This window comes from Achroia grisella, unplaced genomic scaffold, assembly GCF_030625045.1.
Source record: "Achroia grisella isolate CSIRO2021 unplaced genomic scaffold, CSIRO_AGI_Agris_v1 utg874, whole genome shotgun sequence".
NCBI classification, from domain to species: domain Eukaryota; kingdom Metazoa; phylum Arthropoda; class Insecta; order Lepidoptera; family Pyralidae; genus Achroia; species Achroia grisella.
The window spans coordinates 5,442,077-5,463,498 of NW_026713051.1; the positions used below are offsets into that span (position 1 = coordinate 5,442,077).

General features: G+C 34.1%; 2 protein-coding genes across 3 annotated transcripts in view; both read right to left on the reverse strand.

The window, feature by feature from the left end:
• Positions 1–370: 370 nt before the first annotated feature.
• Positions 371–21,422, reverse strand: part of LOC131853052 (proton-coupled amino acid transporter-like protein CG1139) — a 42,922-nt gene continuing 21,870 nt past the window's right edge. For both annotated transcript variants that reach the window (XM_059203844.1, XM_059203845.1), the window contains exons 2-9: positions 21,110–21,185; positions 10,094–10,225; positions 7,440–7,590; positions 6,050–6,259; positions 5,468–5,740; positions 2,944–3,119; positions 2,152–2,321; positions 371–1,434 (exon numbers count right to left, since the gene is read on the reverse strand). In XM_059203844.1, the coding sequence (XP_059059827.1) occupies positions 1,190–1,434; positions 2,152–2,321; positions 2,944–3,119; positions 5,468–5,740; positions 6,050–6,259; positions 7,440–7,590; positions 10,094–10,225; positions 21,110–21,177 (1,425 nt within the window). In that variant the 5' untranslated portion in view covers positions 21,178–21,185 and the 3' untranslated portion in view covers positions 371–1,189. The remainder of the gene's footprint in view (positions 1,435–2,151; positions 2,322–2,943; positions 3,120–5,467; positions 5,741–6,049; positions 6,260–7,439; positions 7,591–10,093; positions 10,226–21,109; positions 21,186–21,422) is intronic.
• LOC131853053 (elastin-like) lies at positions 15,098–16,881 on the reverse strand. The gene is made up of 2 exons (XM_059203846.1): positions 16,534–16,881; positions 15,098–16,264 (listed from the first exon to the last, which is right to left on the reverse strand). Exons 1-2 carry the CDS (start codon positions 16,534–16,536, stop codon positions 15,605–15,607), a joined length of 663 nt encoding a protein of 220 aa, XP_059059829.1. The 5' UTR covers positions 16,537–16,881; the 3' UTR covers positions 15,098–15,604.

Sequence of the window (21,422 nt, forward strand, 5' to 3'; positions counted from 1 at the left end):
TTACAAATAATCATGACCAATATTTGGGCATTACACTTCAAGACGTACATAGATGTAATATATAAGACCTTATTTAAAAATGGATAACATAGGAATAACAGTTGTGAATAACAATTGACATATCATTAATATATGCACAGAAGAAATAATACAACCACTTGCGAGTGATTTAAAAATTCGTTACTAGTAACGCCCGGCCCAATGTAAGTATTAAAGATAAATCATAACACTAAAGTAGGTACTTCTTATACAGTCTATTGCCTATTTATTGTTGAAATAATGTATTTCTGCGCATGTAAAATATGCATATCAATGTAATGACAATCATGTTTTACATACTTAATACTAATAATGAAATATAATATGCGTTATCGTATAACATCAGATGGACATAAATATAAAACTATAAGTTTAGATACTACACTTAATTATACATAAAACACATAAAGCATAAATTATAAATTAAAATACCTGCCTTAATACAAATAAATATTAACAATATTATAAAACAGAGCAGCGTCAGCTGCGATGTGTATCCCTGTACAATTAGTATCACACACGTTCTTACTATATTTTAATACAATATTATTATATAAACATATCTCTACATACATGTATGTAGGTTGTAACGGATAGGAAGGTACACAGTCACTATAAAATAATCCAAATTTTCACCATTCCGAGAATTTGCCATTATTCTTAAAAGTGACATTCTAATAAGTTTTTAGCTCAGAAAAGTATAAGTCTTCCGATATTGTTTGTTTTGTTCTTTGAAATCTATTCAGAAGACAGGCGCGATAACGAGATATGAAATTCAAGAATTATTTCTCCATTTCGAGCATGTCTTACTTTCCGGTTGTTGTCCTTTCCGTGATACCCTGTTATTCTTATTTTACGAATTCGTATAATAACTAAAAATATGTAATACACGTAAAAATATTCTCACTATATTTATTCTATTACTAGTTCCAGGTAGGTGTTGATGTCACTTAGTAGTCCATAAACTACAACAACTACTCTTATTAATATCTAACAATTTGGATACTAATGCTGAATATTTGTGTTTATAATAATTTCATTACATACAAGAATTGATGTACACTGTAATTAATGTTAAAGATCAAATTTTTAACTTACAACTATATGTAACAATTACCTTAATGACGAGGATATAGCTAGGTAGTTTGAATTACTGTCTGAACGCTCTCACGATGGATGCTAAACTCTCGTAAGTGCCTGTAACGAACACGACGAGGCCGAGCAGGAGGATGGCGCAATCTTTGACGGCCGTGTGGAGGCGCAGGCCATCCGGTTGCTGCGACCTGAGCACCATGTCGATGATGGGCGGGAACATAAGCGCCAGCGCTGTGCTGCTCACGGCGCCCACTAGCGATATGAACAGGCCCAGCTCTGGTACCGACTCCGCCAATATAACTGCAATAATGATTTAGGACTTTATACGTACAATATTATGTTAGTATCTATACTTTATGTGTAGTACAGATACTACGTAATGTTCTTCATTAAATGTTATTATATATCTAATATTGAATAAAAATAGTATCTTAATAATATTATAAACGCATAAGTTTGTGAGTATCGGTGTTTGTTACTCTTTCACTCAAAAACTACTTAACGGATTTTGATGAAACTTTACAGTAATATAGCTTATACATCAGAATAAGATATAGACTATGAATTTCGCGGACACAGCTAGTATGTACATCTTAATGTATGTTTATTGTACAATGTACATATATACAGATATGTATAGTATGTAATATATAAATACATATATTAGAAATTGTCTCATGACAATCGGGTTTTCCTATAACCGGGCTTCAAAGTTAGATTGGTTTATCGAACATTGTAGAACATACGGTCGACCAAGTAACATTATTGTGTGCACTAAACTTAGAAATATGTTGAAATATATTTTTGTAAATAAGTGCAAAAATTGTTATTGTTTATAAAATTCTGTAATCTTATCGTATCTTTTAAATTACGCAACGGATTTTATTGCAGTTTTTAGCGTAATACATGCGTGTATTATATAGAACGAGCTGAGAAATTCAAAGATTTGTAATGCATTCGTGCAAAGCCGTAACGCTAGTAACGTATATAGAATGATTGATTGTAGCTAATACTCACAAGTGATCATCACAAGGAGTCCTCTGTATACGAGTTCCTTGAGTATTGGTGAGGTCGTGGCGAATTTCTTCCTCAGGTACGGCCACGTGATGTCAATAGGAACGTAGAACTGGAGCGGGTACGTGAAGAGTATCGCCAGCGCGATCAGACTCTGCACCACATTGCTCAGACTGCAACAAGTAAACGTACATTTATGTTGGCGGACAGTTAAGAAATAATAGAAACTAAAATTATATTCAGACTAAAAAGGGAAATCTTTATTCAAATAAACATATTTTTTTTAATCTACCGACCAATTCGGAATTCTGTCTCTGAACAAGAAGAACGAGTATGAAACTTGAGTGTTTCTTTGATAAAAACATTTATCCATTTATTTTTATATTTCCTCTCCATGCCAATTTTCACAAATTTATGACTTTGGGGACAAAGGGAACACGACTCATCTGATGGTAAGCGTTTAGTGCTCCCTATATGCGGCTGTGCCCTTGAGGAATTACAGGTGCACTGTAGGTTTTTAATGAAGTTACTCTTTTATTGAATTCCTTAATATTGTATCGCATTAACTGCCGCGTTAGTCTATCTATTTCGTACTTACTCCGCTTTGCTTTCGAAGTTCGATCCTCTCATGGTACAAATTTATGTGTTTTCAAGTACCCATAACACAAGCTCTTCTTAGCTTGGGTCTAAATTATTGAGGATTATTATTATTGTTATTATATGTGTTGTGGATGGATGAGAAAATGTTGAAATCTTGGAAGTTTCTGGTGCAACAGTAATTATAAGGACCCTTACACGCCTGGTGCCAAATTAAGTGTGAGACTGCCCTGCACGTCATCACCCCATTTGAGGAACCCAAGGAAGCCGACTGTGACCACGATCGACACCACCACCACCATGCCCACATTTAGCACACCCAACGGCTTCTGGAAATGTTCCGGGCGGCGCATCTCGTTCTTCAAAGGCAATACCTGATGAAAATCAATTTTATATTCGATTAACATACACTAGAGAACAATCATTACCAAGCAGAACATTCGCGACTACATACGGACCAAGAGGAATCTGACATTGAGAGTGAAGCAGGTGGAGTCGAATCAACGCGATTTTTTTGTGGCTCGGGTTTCCACTAACATGCTGCGCACATAAAGGGTGACTACTAGCTGAAAAAGGTGTATCAGCGCTACCGTAGCAGATTGCCGTCGTCAGTGCCATGACCACAGAGACGATTTATATTGTTATTATGTATGTTAATCTATAAGGTATTTATAATATGAGCCATACTAATGGCTATATTTTTTATTCATAAGCTAATTGCTGCTAAGCCTAAAATAATAAATAAAAAATATATGTTATAATAATAATAATAATAAAAGCTATATATAAATTCTCAGAATGGTATAGGAATTCACATTCACACAGCCTTAATGGTCTAGCGGTTTAGTACACCGCATTACATTCTATGATCGCGGGGTTGTTTCCTCACACAATGCCAACATTTGTATATATATACCTAAATATGATTGTTTTTATTGGTACAAAAATACTTTATTCTATCAGGTAAATGTCCCCTTACGTGTTGCCATTCGTCTACGATTTGTCTACAAAATAAAATACAAGGAGGCTGCATTGCAGAAATAATTGAAATAGAGGCTTTGCGACTCTGTAAAAAGTGTTCGCACGTTTCTTACTAGAAATGCCTATTGAGTATTGGCACCACAACGTTGAGAGATATTAATGCAGTTGAGTACACTAGTAGTAGTTTTCTAAATCTATAAATTAATACATGAAGCAAAAACTATTCGTTGCGCGGACGGAGGAGTATGAAATTTCGCACACTTATTGTTTATATAGAGAAAGGAGAGCAGAATCCTAATATTTTGAGATTCTTAGTGCTAAGTAGTACGTATATTTATATCTTGCAAAATATAATTTACTTATGTGCCTATTAAAAGGCCTAAATTCAATTCGTAGTGATTGATGTCCCCAGAATCGAAAGGGTTTGCCCCGAGGCCACATGTGGTTTATTACATGCCCTGTCATATTATAAGCCGCTGTAGGACATCAGTAGATAGGTACCAACTAGGTCCTAGGTGGTAGTCATCAATCAAGGACGTGCCACGGTATGTAAACAACTTGGTGACAATTAGCATGCACCTTTTGTTGCTGCTCAGTTACCGCTCACAGTTACCCAGTTACACGGACAATAGCACGTATTTTTTCATATTCGCTCCAGTGGTTGCATTCAACGATCGCTGTTTAATTCATTTATCTACTCAAGCTCATAATGCTCTGTTAAATTCAATTTAATTCTGATCGGTTTTAGTATTTAGTACCTAACAACTAAGATTGTAGATGTCAAAAGTAAGCGTGACAAAACAACAGTTTATTAGCTAATCGTTGGATACGAATTACAATATTCGTTATGTGCAAAGAAAAAAGGGAAAAGAAACTAACGCGTATTTTATTCCTTTTCCTTCCCTTTCACTGAACTTGAATAACACCGAAAGAGAATAAAAAAATATTTATAAGGAAATGGTAATCAGCCGGGTAATAACCATGTCGCGATTGAATCAAGATCAAATCGAAATTTCATCGATAGATCATGTCCTTAATCAAATATACTTATAATCCATTCTATTAGTTTTTTTATAACGTTTAGATAGTATAAAATAAAAATAATGTTTATTCGAATTAACTTAATATAAGGTTTTTTAACAGTATTTTGTAAAACAAATTTTTGAGAGCGATTCTAATTTATAATGGCAAAACAACGTTTGCGGGGTCAGATAGTGTTTATATAAAATAAACAACTCTAATCAGATTTCCTTTCTTGGAATGTTCATTAGGAATTAATTTTGTACGATGGTACGAAGTATTCGTGTGCATGTAGGGCAGGGCCGACGAGCCACTGTCGGAGATAGAGAGGGCAGCGTGTCGGCGACCTGCTCACATAAACGACCTCGCGCCCAAATTAAACACTAAAAAACTACTCAATACCTGATACGTAACAATATTTTGATAATAGAACCTCTTCGAAACCATTTAAATCCATAGGACTACAATTAATCGCCCGTCCGTTTTATTACTACATTCCTTTTCGTTAATTCAACAACAGTCGAAACAGCAAAATGCAAGGAGATATTTTCTTATTCCGCTGGCAGTTATAGCTTTAATAGCTGGCAGTTTTAATTTGTTTGCTAGGAAGCATTAATACTTCCTAGCAAACAAATTAGCAAAACAAGCAAGAATAAGAAAAGATTGAAAGACTGTGTGAATTGTCAAGGATTATTATTACAGTTTAACATTAATTACTCACCAGTCCGATGCCTTCAAACGCGTATATAGCAGTTCCAAAATACAACGGGAGTTGCTGCCACGTAGCCATGTAGACCCTGGTGCTCACGGGTGGCAGATCCTGGGCGGCCTCGTACACCACCATGCTTACGCCAACCGCCATCATTATGTTGGCGATAGTGGAGAAAGGCGTCAAGTACTTCAGGTTGCGAACCATACATGCCAGTAGCACCGGCACTACTACCAGTATCATGTGGATGGAGAGGTCTATATTGAAGCCGTACTGGTCGCAAATCTGCCAATAGAAGTGTCCTTTATTGTATATTTATCTTCATTAATATTAATCTAAAAATTCAATCGATGACCAAAAGTTATTGACAGTTTCCGATTGTTCGCTATAAACATTCTGTAGACGCAACAGAAGTTCAGTTGTGACATACATATGTGTGAGACACAGAGGAAGCCGTTGACTAAGAATTACAGATGCGCTTCTCACCAGGTTCAGATTGTTCGCTATGGACACTAGTTAGACGCAACTGAAGACTAGTTGGTTGATACAGAGAAAGCTGTTGACTAAGAACTACAGGAGAGCTAAAGTTCTCACCAATTTCAGATTGTTCGCTATAAACACTATGTAGACGCAACAGAAGCCCAGTTGTGTGATACAGAGGAAGCCGTTGACTAAGAACTTCATGGTGGAGGCGACTGGGCGCAGACGTGGCGGGCCGTGCGCGAACACCAGGTACACAGTGTCCGCGAAATTAGCAGACTTGTCCCTTTTTGTCTGTCGGTTCATCTCTTCTGAACAATTTAACTGCCATTGAGAAAAATACTTACATTAATATAAAAATTGTTTAAATATAGTAGAGTTTAATAACAATAATGTTTGTACTATATATAGCTTGAAAGTGAAAACCTACTGATTGCAACTTAATTTACATAAAATATTTAATACGAGTAAGGAAGCACCACAAGGCATCGCCTACAAACAAGTTACGTTTTTTTGGAAGAGGGAATTCTAGCTATATGCCATTTGTAATTATAAAAAAAAATATATAACTACTGTTTCGAGGGTTGGTTTTTCTTAACATGGTTGCGAAGGTGCCACTCCCACCCTCGAAACCGCAGCTGACTTTCACTAAGTTTTATAACACAACTTTCTTAATCATCTACTACCTGGTTATAATTGATAGGACTAGCGACATTATTACACTACAAGCCTATTGGCATGATTGATAACACTGGTTGTTAGCGGTATGATTAGGGGCTTTATTTATATGCCAGTTTTCGTTGTATGTAAGAAGTTTATTCTAATAATAGTAATTTACAGCTATATATTGTAATGAAGAACAGTATAAAAAATTAGTAATCAGAAGTACAATAGTAGAAAAAGTTATTTTTGTAGATAGTTTTTGCCGCGCAAACGCAACGCGCCACAGATTCAAAATTTACGGACGGCGCGCAGCCGCAGTAGGACGATGAGCGCATTATGGCAGTATGCGCGATGTTAATACTATAAGTATTAACACTGGTTATCAATTGTTGCAAGCAACAACTAATTATTTCATATATTGAGGTTAGACTTACCGTAGGGTAAGGTGGCACCATTATTTTACTATATCTCTGGTTTTGTTCCTTTACCATAAGGTGCTCAGTATAATAATATATATATTAGCACTAGTATATACAATATACTAGCTACCTGCCCCAGTATCGCAGGGTGTACATATACTATACAAACCTTCCTCTTGAATCACTATCTATATTGCTAAAAACTGCAATAAAATCCGTTGCGTAACTACGCAACTTTAACCTTAAAAAACTAATCGAACAGACAGTGGAAGCGACTTTATTTTATACTATGTAGAGATTCAAATATAATTAAAAGCATTTAATAATATTTTACCAGCATCCTAAAGTCCTCCCAACAATCAGTAACATTTGATGTTCAGGGAGTACACAGAAGAAGGAACTGTTGATAGTCAATCGCTTACCAATAAGTGCTGGGCATGTACACATATAATGCCCAGTAGGACGGTCACGATGGGTGCGAACAAGATACCTCCGTTCTTGAAGGCGTCACCCATCGCCAGCAGCCCGCTGCCGATGTTGCCGCGGAGTATATGGAGAAGGGTATCGGCATACCTTCAATATAAAAGTTAGCACTCAATATTCAGTTAGTATTTCAGCCACGATGTAAATTATTACTTTAAAGTCATATCCATTTATTCGTAGTACTATTTTAAACCTACTCTATAAATCAATTGAGTCAGTTCAGATGAATTGGCAATAAACTGAAATATTATACTCATTACATGCTTTTGGATCTTTCAGGCGCAAATCGACTTTCATACCGGATACAGGAAAGAAAATATATATATATAAATAAAACCGCGAGCGACGCCAGCTCACACCGCCCGCCTTTTTAAAATATTAAATTATCATTGTAAAATATATAAAAAATACATAAACATTTCCTTAGATTAATGAATTACGAGTATGTGGGATATAAAAATACAAATACAAAATAAAATGAATAGTGTAAAAAAATATTTAAAAGAAAGTGTATTGACATAAAATATACAAACGATCAATCACGAAGGAGTACCCCCAAAAAAAGTAAGTTTTCATCGTTTAGCATGCTGGTTTTCGCGTCCCTGATCGCGCGTGAAAGTATCGTTGATAAAAGACTTTTTTTTTTAATCAGAGTCAAGGTCAAGTCACAGTCGAGGTAGTTGATTTCGTTGCAACTGACTTCCACCCCATACAGACTAAAGATGTACACCGACAGCATGTACGTGTCTTAAACCCATTAATAGTTTCCTCCTCTATGGGGTTAGTACTAAATTGCTTTTGACGTTCCAGACATATTGTTGTTATAACGAGATTTCAACATATCCGGCACCATTCACGTGAGATAATTGAGTTCAAGTCTAATCAAATACATGAATAGTATTTCAATTTACCTCTAGTTGTATCTAAGAGGTATATTAAAATAGCAATGTACTTGGCTAAATTCATCATAGAACCTTCCTAGATAGATTTTGTAAAATGTCGTATGCATTATTGCATTGCTTTCTTCCATTTGTTGCTGCAGTAGTGTAAATGCCAGCTGCGTTAAACAGCTTTACTATAAGTTCGGAAAAACTCTATTCTATTAGTATCTATTTCATACTTAATTGATACACATTAGCTCACATCAGGACAAACGCATAATGTTAATAACATTATGTGTATGACATAATAGCTAATGTTATATGAGCTAATGTTGTGAGATAGGTAAATTATACAACTTATACTCATTGAAAATGCAACATCTTCAGCCATAATTTAAACCCTACATAAATATGTAACTTACACTGACGAATAAATGCTTTATAACTTAAGTATTTTAATTAATTCATCGTGAAATAGGTTTTCCCTGTGCAATATGTACGTATTTAGATTGATGGTTCTACCACATATTGTGGTTTACGATCAGTACCGTCACTGCAATTAAATACTTGACATAAAAAAGGAGGTAGTTACTGAATATAACGAGTGTTAACTCGTACAATAAGCCGTCCTGAGACAACTTTATACCTATTTAAACTGGCACTTAGATGACACTTAAATCCTACGCACTGTTTTACGTAGATTGTCATAAATGTTTTAATGCGTTCAACCCATTTTTATGTAATAAGTCATGCCTCATCGGGTGTTTGTATGCCATGTATATGGATTTATAAATGTTATAAATAAATTGTAACTTGACAAAATACAAAAGTAATTAAGTGGTTCTATAAAAAATAATAAATGGCTTTCGTTGAACTCTTAAAATACAATCCCATTTCAGTTGTAGCACTATCAATAAAAAAAATTGTTCAACTTGATATAATCACTTAGGACAACGCCTACCTAAAACTACTTAGTCGGAAAGTTACCAAACATACAAGTTTCTAGATCAACGTTTATGTATGTATAATAAAATGAACATGTCAAATAATTATTACAATAGTACATTTACGACTGTATGTATTTTGGTAAAGAAAACAGTGCTCTCATAACAGTTCTAACAGGTCTTAAAGTTTCTAGTGCAATTCTACACTGTATTTATTTAAACTATGCTCTGTTAAAACCACCTTAGTACCTATTAATTAATTGAGATAGATGACCTATCTCAATTAATTAATAGGTACTAAACACAGTAACAATTATGGTTTTTGAAATATTGTTCTTTTTCAACGTTATTTGATTTTTATCTAGATTTCGTTAATTGGCACTATAGAATAACATAAATAAGTTCCAAACTAATAAATATCCTTATAAGAAAAAAGAAAGAAGAACTCCTGTTAAAATACTTGTATAAGAAAAAAGGGGGCACTTAATAAAATATATCAGTTGCTAATAATATTTCGAAGGCGTCTAAGAAATTTATAGAGTATATTATGGAAGTTGACTAACTAGGTGGTAAATAATATTGCTGAAATGGAGCATAATTAACCAGAAAGGATCAATATCGTACCGATTTATATAAAATACTTATGGGAAAGATAAATACGTAAATTATGTTTCATAAGTGACATATTATAGAAAAACAGCACCTTTAAGAACTAATTGGAACTACCAGCGATGTCTGTTGTGGAAGGTTATAATTTGCGAGACTCACGATGTAGGATGAGTGATCTGGTAACCAGGCGCTGGTTCCGGCTCGTTACCATCCTCCAATTGATATTGCGACTTGTCCGCAGGCAGGATCTGCTCCCGAGACTTGAACATGCCGTACCCTTCCGAAACATTGCTGAAATTGAAAAAATATATTTCAATATCCACATCATAGAATTGAAATAATCTTTATTCTCAAATATAGTTAATATAAGCACTTTTGAATAGTCATAGTTTTTTATTCTACCACTCATTCAGAAACCAGACTCATCACAAGAACAATAAGTAATAAACTTGCGTATTGCTCTTTTATATAAATGTTGTTCAGCATTACATTTTTAAGATTCCGTGTACATTGTTACGTGTGTATTTTGTGTACAATAACAAAATAAATCAGTCGTAGCTATCGAAGCAGACCAGTCCCTACAAGCAGCACCTGTTCACCAGTCCCTACAAGTATGTACATACAACGTGTGAGGCTGTCATCTTTGCGCTCAGCCATGTTATAGAAACTTGATCTTCACGGTCTTTGTCATATCGCTAATAATGTTATTGAATATGAATATCATTCAACCTCACTTAATATAGATAAGTGTAATATGTAATCTTGTAACACAAATGAACTGTCGTTACATCTAAATGCATTGAAACGAGATTTATGTACCTATTTGGATTTTTTTAATGGATGAATGTGGAATGGTTTCGTACACGGGGGATATATTACATCGCTTTAATTTATGTTGGGCATCCATATATGTAACGTGTGCATGTATATATACCTAATCGATATATGGTACCTAATCGTTTTATCTGATAATTTGTCTCTTAGAACTGAAATGTCAACGCCCACCCGAGTATAGTTCCATGTCGCAGTAGCACACACTGTTAAGTGCTGATTACCACAGCGCATTAACGCAAAATATTGAGTAGACTATTATGTATTTTAAGTTATTATGTAAATAAGTTTTATATTACTTCGTATGTAATAAATAACTTACACAATATGTTATCAGAAAAGTTTAGAGCGGCTTGGCCTGGTGGTGACCACCCCGCCGAAATATAATGTTCGAATCCAGCCGAGGTTTAAATTATTGTGTGCCAATTTGCTCTCAGAATATTCCACCATACTCTTAAAATATGAATCATAGGTTATAATGTTAAAACTTGTATTGTATATATACATCAGACATCCAATGAAGACTACCGATTGTTTTCTATTTCTAAAATCTGTATACAATAATGCTACTGACTTATCTACTCATATCATCTGTTCTCACGCACCAACTGTATCTAATTACAGAACTCAAGCACTATCTCAATCTTGAAAGATTAGTAAAACAGAAACAAGTACCTCTTCACGTGAACGTAATACGCGATTTCGTTAGTATTGTTCAAATCTAACAGTTACAACATTACAGAATGTGCAGTTGCAGAAAATCTATAACTCTGGTAATAGGATACCATACCTACTCTGTTGTGTGCTATATTGCACATATTGAAGCGTCTACACATGATCCGAAAATCAGTGGTCTATATCGGATTGATTGAGCACAGCCTCTCGCGTGTTAGGACCGTGTATAGGCGCTTCTATAAAAGTTCTCAACCTAAGTTGCCTGAAAATTAAATTACACAAACCTGCCGTAAAAATACTCGCAGTGATAGGTATTTCGCATAGATGGACGATTGTAGTTTTTCCTTATAATTTAGAACCAGTTACCCAGATGTCAGTTATGGTAATTATTTCTAATTATCGTAACTAACCACATCTATATATAACTTATTAGGGACAATCATGTAAGAACTATATATACATATATATAGTTCTTACATGATTGGCCATGGAGGTTTTATATTCGTACTTAATCAATATACATATATTGATTAAGTACGAATATAAAACCTCCATGGCCATCTAAGTATGTTTTACTTTTTATTTACGTAATGATTCTAAATTCGAAATTTGAAAATTATTATAATAAAAAGATTGATACCATAACATGGCTTATTAATAATTCATTTTTTATTTTGTAAATTACTTAATATTAAACACTAGTGGATAAAAAGAACTGGTATTATTTTATTGGATCCGTTAAACATATTGGTCCTACGAGTAGGAGTATCGAGGACTGACGACAAAAGTAAACCTTTTTTGTAAAGAGTAAATAGCGACGCCATTGTAATTGTGCCGTAAAGATATCGGAACAGTATTAGAATTATTATATTATTGTTGTGAGTAATAAGTGCTGCTGAACTGTGAGGATATACTACGAGTAATCATCCGCACTCCCATAGGGAGGTGAAAGTTGGCGAACCCCTTTGCCCGGCATCAACCTCGGGGCCAACAAGCCCCGGATGGGTTGAATTAAGACTAATAAGGAGAGTAATAACATTTAAATAACTAAATCTAACTTAAGAAGTTGTGCCTGGGGACATTTTTTTTTTGTTTTGTGTGCTTTTTAATACTTACTTTTTGTTTATTGTATTTTTTGTCGTTTTGCTTTTTATTATTATTATTTTTAATATTGTTCCTCCAAGTATATCACTTACATAAATACTTAGGCTACTTGGTTTCCCTCTTGTAGTTTTTCCTTATAATTTAGAACCTTTTACCGAGAGATATTCAGAGATGTTCCTTGTACCAGTCAGTTATGATAATTGTTTTCAATTATAATAACTAACTACATCTATATATAACTTATTAGCGACAATCATTTGACATCTATATAGATAATTATGATGAAGACCTAAATGAATAGAGCATATACTCACACTATAAATTAGTTAAAAATAAGTTTTTAATTACACGGTACAAAGTTATGATATGTTAGTCCCCAAGAATGGATACATTAGATATAACAAAGTTAGGCTTACCACCTTAATTTAAAGAAAATTATAATTTTAGATACCTACCAAAATGTTATTCTTTTACAAATTTATTTTGCATTATTTGTTTTATTGTTTTCCAAGAGCTTTTAATATTCCTCTTTGCTGTGACAACTGTGAAGTGTGCCATTTATAATAGACTTTTTTTCAATTTCTTTTAAAATTTAGGGATTTCTGTGCAATGTAAAAGTACATGACAGTCCCATTGTACCCTAAAACTAATTACTCCATTACATCAACAGTGAACAAATTGCCTTAGCCACACCATCTGAACGATCGGCTAAAACACTTTGTATGGCTCCAATATCCATATTTATTATATGGTCTCACGTTATTCTATGTCGTAGACTATCGTTCCTGACACACTCCATCAGCAAATGATATACATCCTCTATTGTACCGCATTTAATTTCGCTCTGAAATTCTCAACGCGCGCCCGGTCACACTGTACCTGCACTGCATTGGTGTTCCGATTTACGATTAATATAAATCACGCGTTAAATTTGACAAAGCAATGATTATACATATTATTATTCTATATTATACATTACAGTTATCCAAATATACTATACATTATAGTCATTTACAAAATGAAACTAATAATTTGAAAATTCATAGCATTTGCTTAGTACTAGCATAAATCTAATCCCGTACATATAGGTACTCAGCAAGACGCTTATATATAACGCAAGCATATAAATAACAACGCGTGTGAATGATACTTTGAGTATAGTTATAGCAATTTAAGAAACAATAAACAAAAGTAAAATCATGTGTTAATTGTTGGTTAACAATTCTGGTTTATTCGCAAGCAAATATATACTTACCAAAGTAAGCATCTATAATAGTATTATTTAATAACTTATTGACATAACGTCGTGGTTTACTATTCCTACTTGACACTCAGAAGATAGTGAATTAAAATCTGTACCGCTCTCAAATAATCTATATATCATATTACTTTCTTTTCCAACTATCTCTTTGGTAATGGAAACACTGAGAATAGTTTCAAACACACTCAGAGAGCTTGGCGTTTCAAATATTATTTTCGCGAAGTGTCCCCGCCTCAGACTACGGTCATCTAGTAATATAACATATCAATCCATCTAATGAGAATGTGACGTCTGGTAGAATATTCAGACGCTGGTGAAACGACTCCAGAGTCGGGAGTTGATAGGTCGATGGCAGGGGAAGGAACACGTTCGTCAGTAGATACAATGAGAACATAGATTCGCTTTGCTCTGAATTTCATAAAATACATGTAACTTTTCGTATACATAGTTTTCTTCTGAAAATTTTAAATAAATAATTGTAAAATAATAAAACTAAAACACATAAATAAACAAACTAAAACAAAATATATAAATAGTGCCGATATTTAGAGGTTAGGTTACGCTGTAATGTTCTTATGTTTTCTGCACATAAGGCGTAAATCCATTTGATGCCAAGGCAGAGGGGCTCGCTCGAAACCTATCCCTGTAACCTCTTAGGGGGTTGCGAATGATCAGGTTCAGTCCAAGAATACAAAAATAAAATCATCAAAATTTACAGTTTTCTTCTGATATTTTTAATAAATCTGTGCCTTTGTGTATATATGTGTCTCACCGTATGCACAAGGACTTAATTATAGTCGCAGCAGATATTGTTGTTACTCTAGAGACCAATATGGAGAGGAACCTAAACTTGAGTAGCAAAAACAAAACAACTCTAAAGCCATTAAAAACCTACTGCGATATTCAAATGAGACGCTGTCAATTTTATTAAAAATGTAACGAAAATATATTATAACGATTTCTGATTGGTTTAGCAATTAGTCCGTACAATACTGTATTTGTAACAATCGCTGAAGTAATAATACTATAGTAAAAAGTAACGATACTTTTACAACTAAAAATAAAAAACAACGGTGAACTCGATCTTACTTCCAGCAGAAGTTTCAGTTCAAACTTACATATATCGAAAACTGTCGAATGTGGCTTGTATTACCAAATTAACAAATCCTAAACAGGATGGGTAACAGAACAGCGTTTACGTAACGGTGTTATATGAGAAATAACGAGGTTATATTTCCTACGGTTATAGTTAATGAAACAATAATTTAATTATATTATTTCTTATTGTACTTTAATAATCATAACTATTATATTTGAACAGCATAATTCACAGATATCATCGGAATAAGTTTCCTTACAATATGTTAACATTAGAGTTATACTTTGGAAATTATTATTCAAAAACAGGTTTACCTTATCAACTAATATACGTCACAATTGCAAATTTTGTAAAGATATAGGTATACAACGTACAATGCAATTAACTTTACAGAAACGAGTTCCTTGCATTATGGAATCAAGACAAGTCTACTATACTACTATAATATTTATCGAAACATTTTTTTTTATTCACGTCAATCTATATTGAAAATCTTTAAGGGTTTTAACTTTATTTGTAACTTTCTAACATGTTAAATCATTTTGCCAACAGTTTAATACGAATATCCTAAATTACACGACTAAAGATAATACTTGTAGACTATATAGTATGGCATATTCATACTTACTATCTACTATCCTGTAACACATTAGAACCACTGCACTAGAACACTATAGGTAGAACACAGATGCGGATCACCTTAAAACAGTTTGGTGATCGGCCTGAAGAACATATTTATTTGTCTGTTGATTTGTTTCTGCGTCCGGGGATGGGAGATATAGTCAGCCAACGCATTTCCAAAACCTGACGCTGCAGCTGACACAGCACCCTGGAAGGGGCGGTTGGGTGGCAGGTAAGGACGATTGTAAATCGGGCGTTGCGGAAAGCCCTGATTGAAACCACCAAAGTTACCGGGACCACCGAAGCCCCCGTGTCCACCAAGTCCACCGTGTCCACCGTGTCCACCGTGACCACCGTGCCCCCCGTGGCCTTGATTGCTTTGGCTCTGACTTTGGCTGACCTGTATGGGATATATAGGCAGCGGATGCGCAGGCGCGATAGGTCCAATAGGTGCGACTGGGGCGGGTGCGGCGACCGGCACCGCTGCTAAACCACACCCGAAGAAATAGTTCATGACAGGCGCCGACACATAAGTATAATCGTGAAGTCCGAAGAATTTCTCCCCGAATGTTCTTCCGTAACCGCAACTGCCACCGTTCTGCTGCTGTTTCTTACGCTTGCGTCGTCCCCGTCCGAGATCTTCGTTGTCTTCCACATTCAGATCTTTAGTGGCAGCTTGCTCACATGTCACGAGCGCAGCGCCACAGTACAACACCAGGAACAGGAACGTGGCGATTTTCTAAAAGTTAAATAAACTTGTTACTTCTGTTTCATTTGAATCTCTGTTTCGAACTATTTTGTACAAAATTCTTTATATTCTGTTTTTGGACGCAATATTGTAACGTTCTTTTAGTCTAGGTCATGGTGATAAAATGTATATATATATATATATATATATTGATCTCTAAGTTCTCTTCGTTGAAATAAATATTTAGAAGCGAATCGTCAGGGCCGCCGCAAGGTATAGCCAACGGTGTATGTTTATAATAATATATAGATAGTTCTTACCATTTTGGGAGTCGCGTCGGATAAGTCGGCTGGCGATGCTGCTTGTCTGAGCTCAACTGTAGGCCAGTTGAGATCTCAGCTTCGGGGATTCCGATGTTGAAAGTGAAAGTGTGTTACCGATCCTCCGTTAACAATAATAACAACGCAACTTTGTGACGAATAAGTATGGCTACTATTCACGAGCCGTTAATGCATGGGAGCAGCTATGTGAAGCAACACACAGTAGTGGCAGCGCTGGTAGCGTCTAGCTCACGGCGCAGGCCGATCTACATCGGCGCACCTTTTATTGATTACGTGCAAGTCTAGCCTAGGTAATACATATCCATCAAATAGTATTTACGATCTCAACAAGTTTACAGATAAATCCAATTTTGTAAAACAATTGGTTCTGATTGTTAAGGTGGGTGAATCATCCTGGCTAGGCAGGGCACGACGGCACCGCGCGGGCGTTGAGCCAAAATAACTTGTGGGACTTGTAACTCAAAACAATGAAATAAATAAAAAATAATTAAATTTTCCTGTTTTACAAAGTTGTATTTTTTTATGCAGGTTACTTATTATGTTATACTCTTTTCCGATTTCTTAATATTGGTTATTTGTTGATGGGGCGTGACGTTCTATAAGTTTTCCCTCCGATGGTCGCGGATTCGATTCCTTGCACGGTACAAACATTTTTTCATGAGTATGATTAATTGTATTATCTGGGTGTTTTCTGTTTAAATTATTTATGTACTTACAAAAAAAATATGTAAGTATATGTATTAGTTGTCTAGTACCCATAACACAAGCTCTGCTTAGCTTGGAACTAGATTTTGCTCTGTAAATTGGCCTGGGTTATTATAATTGTCGTCTCAAGTATTGCTTATGAATGAGCCTAGCTTGAACCTCGACTGATGGTTTGTCATCAGTCCAACCGTATGCTCATTACCATTATTATATAAAGTGACACTATAATGACGCTAGATGACTAGCCTACATGTTTAATAAATAATAATGCGGTTAAAAATCCTATTGTCAAGTAAAATAATATATAGTTGAATTCAATAACATTCTCTATTGTCATCGGGTGTATGTAATGTATTGTCTTTGCGACACGGCGTGGTGTTATTGTGGTATATGTGTCGAGTGAGATCGTCTATAGTGCTTGGGCAACGATCAGGCTTTTTTTTGGAAAAGCAAGTACCACACTTTCGTGTAAAAGGCGATTTTTATTGATGTTGCACAAGCATGCGCCTACGCATGCGTTCACCGTACATGAGTACATAATCTCACATTATGGCATCGCGGTCACCGCGCCGACGACCTTGACACCTGCGGTTCGACCGCCACGCGCCTTCCCAGGGTTACAATCCGCCATAGATACTTGGTCTCCAGCACGAGGCATGAGGTCATTGTCATTCCCGTACTATTTACAACATTATTTTGATGTAATTTTATTTAATAAATCAATTATTAATAATATAATTTATAATAATAATAATTCACACGCTATCTAGTTAAGTTATCTAAAGCTTCTGTTATGTATTCTCGTCGTCAATTAATATTTATGTTCAAAAATCACTGCAACTATATTAGTTAATATCAGTTTTACATTAAGTTTCGACAATCAGTGTCTTGTTTTTTTAGTAATAATGTATTATATATAAGTTTTTTTAATGACTGTATGTATCAGAATAAAGTGAAAGAAAAAATGCAGGCCATCTTTTGTAGTCTAGGAGGAATCCAAGCAAATTATTGAACTGTTACTTTATGTACTACCAAGGCGGAGTATCTGACGTGCTAGAAGTGCTTGTAAAGCAGCAATGTACATTAATACTTTCCTCGACGTACAATTAATAACACAGTTATATTTAATGATAATCAGTCTACAGTAAAACTTACTGCAAATCGTATGTTCCATGCTAGGACTAAGCATATAGATAGGCGTTGTCGTTCCTTGCAGGAGGCGGTACGCAATGGTCATATACATATGTAGAATTTGATTTCTTGCCAACATACCAACAGACCGCAGATATTTTAAATAAGCATTGTTATATATTTAAACATGAGAAATTTATTAAAAACTTAGGGTTGTCTAATTAACAACATACATATTAGTTGTAATAAGATTATAGAGCGGTATTTATGTTTGTAATCTCAATAATAAGGTTGTATTCTCGACACATCATAAAAAATATTTGTTAAAAAGCTGAATCATCGTATTATATATTTGTGTATATATATATTTATTAATAATACATATTCTCGGATATTAAATTTCAGGTTTGTTACCTTAATTAATGATTTACTACGGAATACCAGAGTACTTTTTTAATATATTATTTAATTTAAATAAAATTTATTATTAATTATGTAACGTTGGTTATATAACCACTATACATGTAGATATATTTATTTTTTGCTGCTACCGTGATTATTACATTTTTAGTAAATTCCATAAATATTATTCCATAACTTCCGTTCCGTATAATTTCGTTCTAGTTTTCTTCTTTTATTTGTATGTCTATCTCTATTTCCAGATTTGTTCTTTTCGTTTCATATGTGTACAATTCCCAATTCCCTCGCACAGAAATAGTCAAAAGTGACATATAATTATACATAAATATTTCGCCGCCCTTCCGATGGTCGAGGGTTGGATTCCTCCCATGGCACAAACTGTTGTATTCATGAGTATGATTGTTTGTATCGGTCTGGGTTTTTTATATGTATACTAATATTTAATTAATATATATATATATAGTATTAACGAAAAAAAAATTATTTATTCAGTTATTTAGTACCCATAACACAAGCTCTAGATAGCTTAATTTGGGTCTAGACAGCACTGTGAATTGTCCTGAGATTGTTGTTGATTATTACATTATATATAATAATACAATATATATAACAGATATATTATAATACAATATTTATAAAAAGAACGATGGACAAACAAAATAAGTAATACAATGTAGATTTAAATTTGAAATATTTTTATTCGCCAACACTAGTTCGTCAACCGCTGCCGATTCCGTCCGTCACTTTGTGAATTCTATTTTACGTTTACACATACGCACCGCACGTAAACAATATGTGATAAGTAGTATTCGCATTATCAGGCCCAACGTCACTCCAGCTTAGAAAACTATTTAGTTATTATTTGTTTAGAACTTAACATAATATATCCAAGCAGCTGTAATCAGCGTGTTAACTTTTACATTTGGCTACCAAACATTGAGATTATATTTTTATAGGCTATGTAATTGAGTGAGGAAAAGAAACAGAAATCATAAAATGTCACTTCTTTATCTACTGAGAAATATTATCTAGATGAAGTTTGCAACGAGTTCTCAGTTTAACTAATATGAATATTGTTATTACTTGTTTTCTAAAGGTTACCATTTACAAATTGTTAAGAAACACTTAAGTTTAATTTCTACATTCTGTAAGCAAACATAAAAAAAAATTATTACAGAATAGAAAAACTAATAAAATAAAAATACAACAACCTACAGTAAGTTGAAAAATACTGTACGGTTACCATATTATTAGTAATATTATAAACTGGAATTATGTACATAATGATAAATGTCAAGTAAATGTGATCCAGATGAAGTTATGCGGCTTAGGTAGTTAACAATATCTATCTTATTATAAATTGTTTTATAACCAAATTTGATTAAAAGACTAGCCTTTAAACAACCGTACCGTTTGTTAAAAATTGCACCTTGGGTAAAGTTATTAATGTCAAGTGTACGCACAATCGTAATACCTACTTTTTCTAAGTAGGCATTACGATTAAAATTTTCTGTGACGTTAAAATACTTAAGTGCTATGTTGTCATCCAGCACTAGATAACAGTACCTAATCAAATGGTCACCAGATACACCTATTTACACATCTATCATCTAACATCTAACACTCGACTTGCATGTACTTATGTATAGATCTATGTGAATGATACAGTTATAGTAGTGTATATGGAGATTATACTTGAGACTGCGTGTTTATTACCCCTTTTTCAAAGAAAACGTGCTAGTATGAAAATTTTCTACATTAACTAATTAATGTCGATAAAATTTTGTCCTATAAGGAAACAAATATCGACGTTTCACATTAGTTAGGTTTTCTTTAAATATTATACCGACCCATAAAATCGATATTTTCATAAAAAAGCAACTATGTTTACCTTATCCTTTAGAACAATCCAGGAACGCATAAAAATAAAATAAATGTGTAAGACATTGGTATTATAATGAAAACATCCTTTACATTTACCGAGTAACCCGAGTAGAGCGGGACATAAATATTTACGGCAAAATTTTGATTTAAGGTATCGCTATCGCGCTTTGTAACCCAAGCGACAGAGGGAGACAAGGTCTCTGCGGTCTTTAAATATAGAACGAATACTGAACAAACAAAACTATGAAAGTATTTATTTATCATTATAGATATTTTCAAAAAGCATTGCAAATAATAAAAAGGATAAATAGTATATTCTTAGTACACATCATGCACATGCGAGTACTATAGGCACAGCGTTATCACGCCGCAGTGCAACGGTACCTATCTACCAATACTTGAAACATTCCATTACCTGCCATCTTGGCTGATTGAAAACACGCTTGGCGCTTTTGTCATATTGGTCTGCTTCTCGGACTTCATGTTGATATCTGCAAACAATAGAAAAAAAATATTCAAATATTTTAATACACGTAGGTTGCGTTTATTTTTTATCTGTAAAACATAGCTAAGAGCGATTATATAAATGCTTCTTTAATTTAGTATTCCATTGACCTGTAAAAGTACTAGTATCTAAATAAGAAAAATACCTTACTAATATATGCCTAATGTTATTTTTTACGATGCTCAAAACTTGTACTGATATAAATATTATGTATTAATTGCGA